This window comes from Pteropus alecto, unplaced genomic scaffold (assembly GCF_000325575.1).
Source record: "Pteropus alecto unplaced genomic scaffold, ASM32557v1 scaffold81, whole genome shotgun sequence".
NCBI classification, from domain to species: domain Eukaryota; kingdom Metazoa; phylum Chordata; class Mammalia; order Chiroptera; family Pteropodidae; genus Pteropus; species Pteropus alecto.
The window spans coordinates 19,336,570-19,350,511 of NW_006433378.1; the positions used below are offsets into that span (position 1 = coordinate 19,336,570).

Sequence of the window (13,942 nt, forward strand, 5' to 3'; positions counted from 1 at the left end):
TCAAAAGGCAGAGAAAATGATGTAAAAAATGCAAGCAGAGGCAGGGAAAAGGCCATGTGACGTGGGCCCATAGCCAAGGAATGAGAACAGCCTGTAGAAGCTGGAAAAGGCAAGGAACTGGCTTCTCCCTGAAGCTGTCAGAAGGAACGCAATCCTGTCAACACCGTGATTTTAGGCTTCTGATCGGAACTGTAAGAGAATAAGTTTGTATTGTTTTAAGACATCACATTTGTGATCATTCGTTACAGTAGCAATAGGAATCCCGTATATTTCATTTGGTCATCTTCCCATGATTGTGGCACATGAGACTGCACAACTTTGCTATATTAATATCGAGTGCATGTATCAAGAGTAAAAAGTGACTTTTTTAAAGTCGAAAACTTTCTAAATTTCCCTGTGTCCCCTCTGTTCACATACACATACCAACTCCATGCATGTACACAGATACGCGCTACCCATAAAATGAGTCTAGGGGTTGCCCTTTCATTGAAGGATGATGCTATATCATTTATAAAACCCAGGACACTTTCCTCCGGCCTCCAAGTGAAATCAAAGAAAAGCAAAGGGTATTCACAAAGCGTTGGTAAATGCAATAGCTGTATTACTTGGAGTGACTTTTAGTCTCAATTCCTATATAACCTTCTCTCTTTAGAGGCGTGGCCAGGAGGAGAAGGGAAGCTGATGCTAATAGGTGTTAATAAATGGAGTAGAAACCAATGGGGCTTAGTTTAGCTTCAGAAGATAATCTTTCTAGAGGAGGCAGATTGCATCTCCCAGGTGCACAACAGAAGAGATTATGTTACTTAAGGAGTACAGACTGCTGACAAGAGAGTAGAGTGAAAAAACAGATTTCCCCTGGCAGAACGAAATAGGCAACCTGGCAGACAGAGAGTGGAGCTTTAGGAGGATTACATGAACCTAAAGAATAAACTCTCTGCAACATCCAGGGAAAACTGGTGGAAAGATGATATGTAAGAAAGACTATAGTGAAATAAAGTTTTAACAGCACGTACTGAGAAAATCTAGAAGCTCGAAGGTTAACAAAAAATACGTTAAATGTATTGTAATCTTTTTTTTTTTTTTTGCTTCTTTTATAATGGTGGTACTAAAAACTCTACCTCAAATTTGCCTGAAGGTAACCTTTTGAGGGAGAGATAGTCATGCAGCCATTAAATTGCGGTCTTGCCGGTCTCATGAGATTTCCATAGCTTAGGAAAGTCATCTTGATGCTGGGTCCTGTTCCTCAGCTTTTTTTGGCTTTTTAGATGACTTTATTATGCCACCTTATCTGATAACCATCAGGCTCAGCAAACAATTATTTGTTTCTCAGTGCATTGGAACCTCCAAAGAACTTTTAAAACACACCAATGTGCCATTCCTAAATATTCTGATTTATGTGGTCTGGGATACGTTCTAGACATTGATATCTGTTAAAAGCTCTCCAGGTGATACTGACATGCAGCCATGACTGAGAACCACTGATTTATAGTAACCAAAGTCATATTTTTAAGCCATAACAGTAATGATCATAGCTACCTTTTTCTGAGCGCTACAACATGTGCATTGCTATAATAGGCTCTTTACATACTATTGGGAAGAATGTGTTATTCTAATTTGTAGATTTGAAAAATAGAGCATAGTTATGGTATTTGAAGCCAGATTTGATTTCAGTCCTGGGCTCTTTGTGCTATATTAATTTATTAATTCACAATAAGAGGTATATGTGGCAGGAATGTCAATGATTTTCACAAAGTCCTTCTGGACCTTGAGAACCCAAATAAAAGCACATGGTGTTTGGTGAGAGCAAAGTTAGAACCACAGGAGCTGCAGCTTTATCTTAAGACATGAATCTGCCAAGCCAAGAGAGCTTGCCCATACTATTTTCGAAAGAGCCTCTTGTCCAAAGAGCAGGACCCAGGTGTGCAAGTTTGTGCCTTCGATGATGGCACAGGTACTGTGAGGAGCCTCACTCTTCCTCCTTTTGTCAGAAATTCAGACTTTTTTTTTAATTAAAAAAATTTTTTTTTATTTATGCCTACAGCACCTGGTCTTCCTAGGTGGTCTCCCATCCAAGTACTAACCAGGCCTTACTCTGCTTAGCTTCCGAGATGAGACACTGGGCTTGTTTAGGATGGCATGGCCATAGATCATGGATGGTGGCTCCACTGGGGCATGAATCCAGGACCTTCTGCGTGTAAAGCAGACGTGATAACCGCTACACAGTCGAACCATGTCCAGAAATTCAAATTTTCATTGTTCTTCTACTCAGCATCTCTTTAGACATTATATTTAATTAGATCCTAACTTTAAATCCCTTTGGTGATGTTCAGGAAGGATTTAATCTCAATAAAGTCATCTTTCATCAAGAAAAGGCAGTTTGTAAAAAAAAAAAAAATAGTAACATTTTTTTTGTTAAAATTATGTAATAGACATCATAATATTTTTGTGTAGTAATGTTACAATGGCAATGGGCACAAGATGTGGAGGACTTTTCATAGCATATTCAACAATGTGTCCTTTATACTTAATCAATGAGGGAGTGGGAAGGACACTCAGGAATTTCAAACATGAGAGGGATAAAGTCAGATATTTCATTTAGAATGAACAGCTATGTGGAGGCTGAGTGGGGAAGAGGAGAGGGAGGGGACTGGTGGCAGAGAGATCAATTGTCCTGGCATAGGACGGAGACAATGAGAGAGGTGGAGAAAAAGAGGCTGAATCTGAAACATTCAGAAGGCGGGATAAAGCATTTGGTAACTCGTAAATAGGACAGATGAGAAAGAGACAAGTAGATTCTTCAGTTTCTGGCTTGAGTCATTGGATGGTATTTCTAGTCACCAACAGGGGATGGGAGGAGAAAGTGGTTGGCTGGAGGAAGGATGAGAAGGGAGTGTGTTAAGTTCAGCGTGGAGGTTTAATGACGTTGGGTGAGTTCTTCATCAGGTCGGGAGACTTGGTAAGTCGAGCTGAGAGGAGGTTTGGGAAATCTGCTGTGATAGAGAGTAGGAGGTGAGGCAGTGATAGGATTGGGAAGCACTGTATCTCCTGGTTCTGCCTAAACACAGCACCACTAATGATGATGATCATGATAATTTTTAACGTGGAAAATATCACACCCCAGTGGTGGGCTTAATGCCTTATAAACATTGCCACATTGAACTTTTCGCAAATCAGCGTGAGGTATGTACTGTGATATTCCAATTTTATAGGTTTAGCAAATAACAAACCGCTAGGTATTCTACTAAACCATCTCATTTAATACATTGGAGTTTTTCATAGTATTTTGTTCCCCCTTGACCCTGGCACATAGAAAACATCTGATATGTGTTAGCCGAATAAATGGTGAAATCTACATCTTACAGGATCACCTTTCTCATGGAAATGATTTGGCTCATGGTTGTATGAAAAGGAGGGCAGAGGGATCCTTTAGGTAAAATCTTGCATGTTTGAAGGATTGAAGAAGCAGATATGGTTACTATAGCAAAGTGGTTTTTAACCTACTTTAGTCTTCAGGCTTCTTTAGAGAATCTGATAGAAGTTATGAATCTTTTCCCCTGAAAAAGGCACACTAAGGGGCATGAACATCCCCAAAATGTGAAATAAAGCTGAGGTTCACTGATCCTGCTGTAAGCTTAAGACATACTTTGATATACACATCCTCAAATTCTTTAAATTGAGTTCTTCTAAATTTCCTCCACTTTTATTGCAAGAATAATTTCTCTTATTGCCTATTACAGCCAAATTTTGATATAGCTGGAATTAAGCATTAGAGCAGTTCTGAGGCATATATGTAATTTTGATTTCTATTACCAATTCAGATTAAAATAAATCTAGATTCTTTTGCAAACCTACTTTTTGGAGGTTTTTGAGAATCCCCGAACAGGCACATTCTGTACACTAAAAATATGGACAAGTTGTAAACTCCTTCAGTTAATTATTGGCTATCCATAGAGGCCAATAAATTCTTGTGTATATTTAATAACATACTCATATCTATGAACCACTCCTTACAACCAAACTATGTTCTCAGGAAATGTAAATCAATTTTAATATCAGCCTGAGAGGAATCTAATTAGGATGAGAATGTGCTGCCAAAATAATTATATAATATACTACAAATTATCATCCAGTTAGTATAAATAGAGATTCATCATTATTACATTCTCAGGATTTATCCAAAATGAATGAGCTTATCATTAGTTAACTGTTTCAAAGTCTACCAAAGGATTCTAGAAACTTTAAAAAAGAAAGAACTGCTTAATTATTTCCCTATTTATTTGAGAACCTACTGAGTATAAGGCACTGTGTAAATTCTTTATGTCTAGATTAGTAAGGGAATCTTTGGTTGCTTGCATGCATGGAAGCTCAGAGCTGAAGGGACCGTTAGCAAGATCAGAATCCAACAATCCTACTTTACAGGTGAGGTTAAAGAGCAATCAACAGACTTGCTCAAAGTAGCATATTTAGAGGGTCTAAGAAACTCAGGTCATAGGCACATCAGAATTCAGTTTGAAGTTTTAACTTTGTCATGAAGTGTATGACATGGAACCTCATTTTTCTCATCTGTAAGAAGGGATATTTTGAGAGGATAAAAATAGATAATTTTAGTTAATTGCATAGCATATGTTGGCACCTAGTCAGAATCAAATAAGTGGTAATTATTTTATTGGATAAAGCAAAATTTGCAAGTGGATCTCCCAACTTTCTAAGACTCTAGCCACGTTCTCTTACTGCTTTAGAAATTAGCTTTATAGTCGCCAACTAATTTGTAGGCACTGGAGAGCTATACTCTTAACATTCATTTTTAAGGTCTCTTTTTGCCTTAAGGAAGCAGAGATTTAATTTTTTTGTGTGTTTTCACTTGTTTATCACCTTCAATCATTGCTCAACAAATATGTGTTTCATGAAAGAATGAATTTCTCTATTGTGTCTCTACCACCCTCTCTACTCGACCGTGAGACTTTTCTAAATAATCAACATTTCTTGAGGACTTATTAAACTAGAAATTATTGGGCATTTGAAAATAAAATGAAATATCCACATTCAAGAAGTGCGAAAGTTAACTAAAATGTGTTCCAGGTTCCACTACAGCGAGATTCAGTTGACATCTTAGTTTACGTAAAGGTAGCAGGATAGGATACTTTTTTTTTCTCTCTTAAATCCTGACATAAGTTTTGACCACTTGCTGGCTCTGTGACCTTGGGGAAATTACAAAATCTCTCTGAGCTCTCTCTGTTTCTTGTATACAGCATTTTCTTGTGAAAGTTAAATGCGTGATGCATTTCACCTGCTCAGCACAGTGCCAAGAATATGTAAGTGTTCATTAAAAGGTGGCTCCTAGGATCTTCGGCCTATTCTATGTGTTTATGATTGGAAATGATGAACTTGAAAATCCAACTTAGTGGGTGCAGGTTCCAAACACAGGTTTGCAGCCTCTTAGCATATCGCAGCCCTACTGCTTGGCTTGATGTTTTCTGTCCTGAGAGATGAAGACCGATGGTTCTTCTATCCTGTGATAACAGGACATGAAACCCATCTAACTGCCTCTGCTTGCTCTAGTCACAGCCATTAGGCACAACTTATACGAAGAAAGAATCAATGCACAGAATTATTTGATTAATCGACATCGCCATTGCACTTCCCAGCAGAAGGAAGCCAGGCATTAAAAAATACATTTTCTCCCTGGCCTTGTTTTTATGTTAATTGAAAGAAAAGAAATAAAATAAAGAGCACACAAATGTTGACAGGAGAAAATGCAATATAATTCTACAAAATATTTGGTACTAAAATGTTTTATGGAGACTAATGGTTCAATTATGGCTTAATATTCATTGCCACAAATATTGTGTTTGGGGGAGGGGCAGGGGTTGGTGATTCCACTCTCCCGCTCAGGGTATTGGCCCAGCCCTGATGCAGTGTTCCTGCTGGATGGAGCACTACAGTATCCCTCCCTCCCCATCAGAAAACCATGAGGATTCTATCTACTGTGCTTGAAATAGTGACCTGCTTCTTCAGTCTTATTATAGGATTCGAAAGTGACTATGGAGTCCTCCAAGAGGCAAATTTATTTTCAGGAAGCGGAATCGTAGGCTCAAATATATTACACTTCTTAATAATACAAAACTTTAGGGGTTGAATAAACGCTTCATTCTGAGGAAACTGAGGCACAAGAGGAGCGATTTGCTCAAATGTGCTTGGTAGAGTTGAGAGAACAGCATACCGAGTAAGGTGGAAGGAAGGTGATTTTGGAGATGACTTACTGAGGACTCGTAGCACAGTTCTTGGACCATTCGTTCACCCATTTAATTATTCTACAGAGCTGAACTGAGCATGCACTATGTGTCTAATAATATAGGAGGTGCTGGGGATTAGGGAGAACAAGACAAATAAGGCTCTGTCTTCTCGGAGCCTGCAGTATAGTAGGGGATATGGATAACAAAGGAGTCAACATCCCAAATTAATTATAGATTTTTATTGGGCTTATAGAACCACTAAGTAGAGTGCAAGGTCATAGAAAATGAGAAAGGAACTCATGCTACTTTGTCTCTTAGAAGATATTTGTGAAGGCTGAGGTCAGGCTGACTTTGAGAGTCACTGGCAACTGCAAGTACAGAGACAGCGAAGCGGGAAAAGAATGTTATACTACGTGACAGGTGGAGAGCCTCTGAAATAGAGTGAAGGAGGCCGGAGGCTGGCAAGGAGGCTGGAGAGAGAGGCTGGGTCAGATCATGCAGGGCACAGATTTTTGAATTAAAAGCATGCTCAGCACATGGCAGATGAAATGATTACTATCTCTGAGCTTCAATTTTCATTTGCAAAAGAAGGATAATACGAATCATATCGATGTGATTGTGTCGATTAAAGGAAATGGTTGCTTATTACACAGCATGGTGTCAGTCATTTCCTATGTATAATTTTTCCTACCCTGTGCTTCATCTTTAAATGCATCCCCCAGCAGCCATTCCCCTGGTAGAATCACACTCAGGATGAGTGAGAGAGAGTGCAAGTGTGCTGGGCAATGAAGAACAGGCAGGAGCATAGTCGGACTCGGGAGAAGTGGGAGTGAGAAGGAGCAGGGGAGCTGGAGTTTCCACTGAAGGAGGTTAGAAAGAGGGCAGCATTCTCGCCAAGCAGCAGGATGCCTGCTGGGTGGTGGTGGCTGGACAGGGAGAGACTGAGAACTCCACCTGACTTAATGGGTCCCACGTGCATGCTGCTGGTTGTTGGGGCCGTTCTCAGACTGTGGGAATTCACAAAGGCAGTTCGTTCATGTGTAGGACCTGGAACCCTGTAGCTTAATCAAGTCTTGACATTTGAATTTCTAACGAATTTGGGGGAAATAACGTTTCAGATTCTCATCATATAGCACTTGTTCAATATGAAAAGAAATAATTACTTTGCTGGAGTGATTAGCATGCCCAAGAATAACTATAGACTTTTCCCCAATTTTTACTTTTAGATAAATGTCAAATATCTTCCTTCCTTAAAGCGCATTTGATTTCTTTTTTTCTTAAGAATCATTAAAAAGTGGTAAAATATGATGAAAGTTCAGGGAAATGCAAGGAAGTAATGAAAAAATGTGCATGAAAAGAAAGCCAAGTTAACCTGGCAGAGAAGATGATCTCAGCAGTGATTTTTGTCATCAAAGAAATAAAAGCTATTAACACTAATTTCATCTAAAGGAGACCGGCAGCAAGTGGTGGTGTTTTTCCCAGAAATTTCTGGAAGTCTACTTTGAAATGAAGTGGTTATCCATTCTGAATGGGAGCCCTTCAGTTTCCTCAGCATCAAAGTGGGAATCTTAAATTTATCCCAGGTAAATTTGAGATTGCCTGAGATGACACATAGGATGCCGGGCAGTGTCATGTCATTGGCACCGGGTAGGACCCTCAGTAAAGGAGATGAGTCTCCTTCTCCTTTTCTCTTTTCTTTTCCTTTCTCAGGTAAAGAGAACTTGGCTGAGTGATGGCTGGCGACTCCTGACTCAGCTTCCTAGAGAAGCACTCAGCAGACAGCTGCAGGGAGGGTCTCTGCCATAGCTTCTACGGTTATTGACCAGGGCTAATGGAACAAGTTAAACTGGATCGCAAAGAGTACTTGGACCCCATTTTGACTACAATAGAAAGTTCCGGGGTCTTTAATATCACTTTTCAATCATAATACCCTCTTAGAGGACCAAATAAAGCCCCATTAAGCCAACCTGAGTCTTCTGCTGTGATTTCAAAAAGAGTGATTGTACTCTCACGTGCAGTAAGGTAGGACTTTTGTGTTGAAACCTTTTAAAGGGTTTTCTTCCCCTCCTCAACACATGCAGATCATTAGAACAAAAAGTGGATGAACAGTCTCTCATCCCTCCCAAGCCTCCCAGCCAGTCTTACCACCAACATAATTAAGAAAAGTAAACACAAGATAAACCATGATAAAACGGAGGATGCAGGAAAAGGGTCTGTGACAACAATGGCTAGTGCAAAGTTTAGCTAATCCCACTGCCCCTTACCCTGCAGTGTTTCCTCGTAGAGCTACTCTCAGATGGATTTGGCTTTTTTTTTTTTAATGCTCTTTGAATGATCTAATGTCTATGCTACCAGGAAAGAGCCAGTTAAATCAAAGGCACAATATATCCACATTTATAGAAATAGAGGGAAAACTCTAGCAGCCCTTGCCCATGGCCACCAGGTCCTTCTCTTGCCTGTTTCAAGGCTGTCCCGTGTATGGGAGAGATGGCCAGTTATGTGAGCCAAATGGGTATCTAGCCAAGAGAAGCCTCATCAGCAAATCCTTCTCTTAAATGAGATGGAAGTCCTCAGCCTCTGTTATAACAGGCTCCGTGAAGGGATGTTTCTTTGCATTTTGAGTGCTGCCCAGAAAATCTGGGTGTTTTTCCCAGTTCTGGTCCACACGTTAATGAACTATTAAAATTCTTAAAAGAAGCCTTAAGATAAAGGGCCGCTGATTGTATTTATTTACTTTTAAAGTTCTTTAGCTGTTGACATCACTGCAACATACTTGCTCTCTTTACTGAGAGATAATGATAATATCTAAAGATTTACCAAAGCAACTACAGTCTAGAAGTAACGGATCTTTTCTGCCTAACTGGAAGAGAAACCGTTCATAGTGAGAAAAGCACCTGATGGGATAAAGGAGGCCAAGACCCAGTTTCCAGCTGTGTGACTCTGGAAAAGTTTTTTTACCTCATCCACAGTGAGAGGATTAGCCTTGATGATGTCTGGGATTATTTTCAATGACAGCTTTAAATAGATCTTTTTTTTTGGTGTAATCATTCAGGAGCTAATAGAGACATCTAGTTGGCTTGCCTGATTGTCTACTGTCAGGGCAATTAAAAACTTTGAACTCAAGAGAGATGATCTTCAAGTATAAGACACAGCACTGGAGAGACAAGGCAAATGACTAAAAAAGCTCCTGCAAATGATTCAGAAATTCAAAGTTCTGCATTTGTGTGGAGGGGTTGTTCTTATGAAAATGACCCATTACCAGTCAATCACATAGCAACCCCAGACCATTTAAACTAGGGAGTGCAATAACAGCTTGTGTCATTTTAGATAAAGACATTGCCTTATGCCACAGTAACCACTTAAATTAAATATGAAGAGATACCTATTAGGCCATAAAAGTAGAACCTGGCTATTTTTTCTTATTTCTCTCGAATTCAGTCCCCTGATTTTTAATTAATGCTCCTGTTTTAAACATCTAGATAGCCTTTCCCATTGTCTTTGGCTATGCCAGAATTTCTCAACCCCAGTGCTATTGATATTTTAGGCTACATAGTTCTTTGTCGTGGGGATGTCTTATGCATTATTAGATGTTTAGTATCATCCTTGGCCTCTAACTACTTGTTGCCAATAGAGTGCCATTGTCCCCAATATGACAATCAAAAATGTCTCTAGACATTGCAAAAAGTCCCTGAGGGGGAAAAATCACTCTGGGTTAATAACCACTAGTCTATGCTTTATCTTTTTCTGAATTTTGACTTTTATTTCTTAAGCATAAGACCAATGCTATATCCCGAAGTGCTCAGAAATTATTACCCTGTTGTTATTTTCCTCAACATAACTAACTTCTTTTATTTATATAAGATTTCACAATTTATCAAGCATTTCCACCCACATTATCCTGGGAGATTAACGTGTGACAGCTCATTGTCTATATCACATTAGAAAAGAAAAGCATCTTTTCTGCGACTGTCCCTATGTCCCTCTTCACTCTGCTTGGAATCTGGCATATTTGACAAAAGAGGTCTTACCATGAGGTAGATGTATTTAGGACAAGCTAGGCATCGTGCAGATGAAATCTGGCTCAGTCTTTTCATATATATAGATGCTTAATCTATATATATGAAACAATATCCTCTCTGCCTCTCTGCCAGAGGGCTCTCCACACCTCTCAGTGTGTACACAGGTCCGCACGTCTACAACTACGTGTTGACAGGTGGCTTTAACACGGCCACCCAAATTCCCTGAACCCTTTGACTCTTTAAAGGCGTTCTGAACACGGCAGTCTTTAGCCTAAACTGGACTGCTGCAATTTAATCATGCCACACTAAGTGAAACCAGACGGCATTTTTGAGATAGAGAAACGAACATTTCTCCCCACACTCCGCCTCCTCCCAACCCCTCTTACCTGCTTAAGGATTTCGGCGGCCGTTTCATGTGAACAATCAAATATCACATAGAACTCCTTGCCCTTTTTCATTTCCTTGAGTAAAGGCTTGGCGTCTTTGTTCCCAGAGGGCAGCTGGCGAATTTTGATTTTAATGTTATATCTGGAGGGAGCTTTGATGAGCTCTTGCAGGCGAATTAGACCTAGAAAATGACATCCAATCATGCAACAGACTGCTCTGTCAAGAGAATACTTGTTTATTGCCATTTATAATCACACTCATATCATTCCCAAGATGTATCAAGAGGCCGCCTACCTAAAGGTTACACCATTGACTTCTCATTTGTCATTCCTCTTTCTGTGGCAGATTATGCTGTATTTTCCTTTTGTGGGTAATGTGCGGCTGGGAAGCACAATTTTCCCAAGTGTATTTTGAATTTATTTGGAATGCTATTGTCTTCTCCAGCTTGCAGTCAACATCTCAAACTTTTAACAAATTAAGTCTCTAACTGTAAAACTTTTAAAATAAAAAGTTGCTGATGCCTCTAAAGGTGCCTAATGCAATAGATACTCTTGTTCACTTAAAAAGCCAGCAGAAGACTAGAATTCCTTGGGGCTATAAACCCTGTAAGTCTTTCATCAAGTATTTATATATAAAATACTCTTTACTAGTTAATTAGTTGTGTTGTTCCATATAATCTTCGCGTTCCTGCCATATAAACTACTTATAAATGGCTCATTATAGTCTCTTTCTAATATGATTATATGCTGAATTGGGAAATCCTTTCTTGATTAAAAAAAAAAAAAGATGTAGAAATTTTAGAGATCACAATAAAAGCAGAAACAAATTCTTTAAAAATCCACCAATGATCATTGTAGGAAAATGTGTACTAACTTGACGGAGAATGTTTGATTTGCCACAAGTATGAATTCACTGAGCTGCACCGTTTTTTAGCAGAAGTGCTTTACTAGGGCAAGAGAGACAGCTATATAAAGCCTCCATTTCATTTACCCGAGTGTTAACTGGTGCTTGCTACACTGCATGATGTTGCCTCTCAGTCAACAACTCCTATTACGTTGGAGAATTGACTTTTTTTTTTTTTTATTACACAGTTCTCTGCCTTCAGGATTTGTCAGCTTTAAGTAATCAATAGAAAATATTAAGCTTTATCAGTATTCAGATGGAAATGGTGGTATGTATTATGCAAGATACAGCGTGGATACCAGCTACTTCTGGACTTCATGCATTTCTTTCATTTTCTTTTTTTATTTATTTAGTTATTTTTCCCCAGAAGCCACTTTTTTTTTATGGCTCACATGTTAAAAGTTTCCTCTAATACTATGTATAGGTTTGGTTCTGACGTACAGTAAATTTGTAATGAAGCTACTCTTCAGAGTCAAATGGGAGGAGGCAATGGAGGGGGGAGTTGGAGAACCATATGAAGATTTAGAGCTCATTATTCTTTTTTAATTTTTTAGCATAAAAATAGAAATTGTTAGAATGATAGCCTCCCTGGACTCTTGCTTCTTTTCAAATCAATCAGCATGGCTGAAGGCTCTCAAGTACCAATAATTAGCCACTTGCCCTCCTCCAGATCACTTGTCCTGAGCCACTGATGGGTACTAAAAATGGATGAAACACAAGCACACAGACGTGCATAGTTGCTAATCCTCACAATAATCCCGCGAAGCAAGCATTATCATCTTCAAAGAAGAGAATCAAGGCTCAGAGCAAAGAAATCGCTGGCTGAGGGTCACAGAGATAAGAGGGGCCGAAGATTCATGTTGCTGTCTGTGAGCCCAGCTCTCAGCCTTTCCCCTTCACCGCCCTGCCTTACAAATAGAAATGGTTGGTGCTGAGGGAATAGAGTTTTGGATTACTTGCTAAGATAGAGAAAAATTAGAAACGGGGACCCGCTCTCCTTTCTTCTTTACTCCAGGCTGTTTGTGTCCCACTCCTGTTTTTCCTTATCACTCTCCTTCTTTGCAGTCACATACTTTTTTTTTTTTTAACTTGGGCATGACGACAAGAGAGGTCAATGCGGCCTTTAAATAAAATGGGTGAAAAAACACTTAAGAAGCGCACTTCATATGCTTTCATGAGCTGCTCTTTTGTTCTTTGTGCAATGGAGCGTCGGTCTTGAAGCGAAGTACGTCTTTCTTATCATGATGACTTACACGTTTATGGCATTTAAAGTTGAATACGTTTTCTCGGTCTATTCGTTCATGTTTACAGAATAACATTTCCTGGATGCTCATTAGATGCCAAGCCCCATGCCAAACGCTGGGGACAGGACACACACCCACTCTTACTTTGAGGCGCTCACAGCCCGATAGAAAGATTTTATCCCATCAACTCATGATGTGTTTGCAGCATCAATTGCTCCTTAATTTTATCAATTACAACGAGCTGAGGCTGCTAGAGGTTGGAGCAACTTGCTCCAGGTCATATGAAGGCTGTTGAGTGGCACATAGGGCTTCAAGCCAGGTCGACCTTTTAACTCCCAATCTAGGGCTCTTTTCACCACATCAGGGACCCCTCCTGCAGTTTAGATTTCAGATCAACTAAGCAACTGACTGAATCATGAGATAACTGGCTATAAATAAATAACTGCAGAAATAAACAGAGAAAGAAAACTTTGGATCAGCATAAAGCCTTCAACCTTTATTTGGCTAATGAGGCTATTAATAAACACTGCTCTCTCCACCTCAGAACAAGTGACTATGCACTTTTATGATTGTTTTATGAAAGAAAGTTATTTTAATACCAATAGAGTAGAAAGGAGAACAATCTAGTACAAAAGGCCATTTTCTAATTGGACAAAATTTATCTTTGGGAAAACTCACTCCTAAGTCCCTAATGTTCTCATTTTGTCTGCATGCAGGTGAATGGCCTCAGGACAGGAGAAGGTCAGAAAATTGAAAGATTACTGATCCAGGTTTGGGGAAGAACCATGAGCAAGGAACAAGAAGGTTTACATTTTTCTTCCCCTAGCAATTGATTGCTTAAAAAAAAAAAAAAAAAGGCTTTCTGCCTTCACTAGCAAAAGTTATAGAATTTACAATTCAAAAAGCTTTCTTTTATAGTTCACCCTGATACAAAATTGAGAGACAGCTTTCCTTTTTTTTTTTCCTTTTTCTTTTTTGCATTTCGCATTTTGCTGCAATCCATCACCCCGTTGTAAAGGATAGTTAAAAACTATTTCCTAAACGAACAAATACAAAATTGCAGCTTTCCTTTTTTTTTTTCCTTTTTCTTTTTTGCATTTCGCATTTTGCTGCAATCCATCACCCCGTTGTAAAGGATAGTTAAAAACTAAACTAT

The 13,942-nt window shown here is 39.2% G+C and overlaps 1 protein-coding gene across 7 annotated transcripts in view; it reads right to left on the reverse strand.

Annotated features, from left to right (window-relative positions):
* GRIK1 (glutamate ionotropic receptor kainate type subunit 1) overlaps positions 1 to 13,942 on the reverse strand; it is a 339,264-nt gene that overhangs the window by 105,549 nt on the left and 219,773 nt on the right. For all 7 annotated transcript variants that reach the window (XM_025044238.1, XM_025044237.1, XM_006908255.2 and 4 more), the window contains one exon: positions 10,639 to 10,820. In XM_025044238.1, the coding sequence (XP_024900006.1) occupies positions 10,639 to 10,820 (182 nt within the window). The remainder of the gene's footprint in view (positions 1 to 10,638; positions 10,821 to 13,942) is intronic.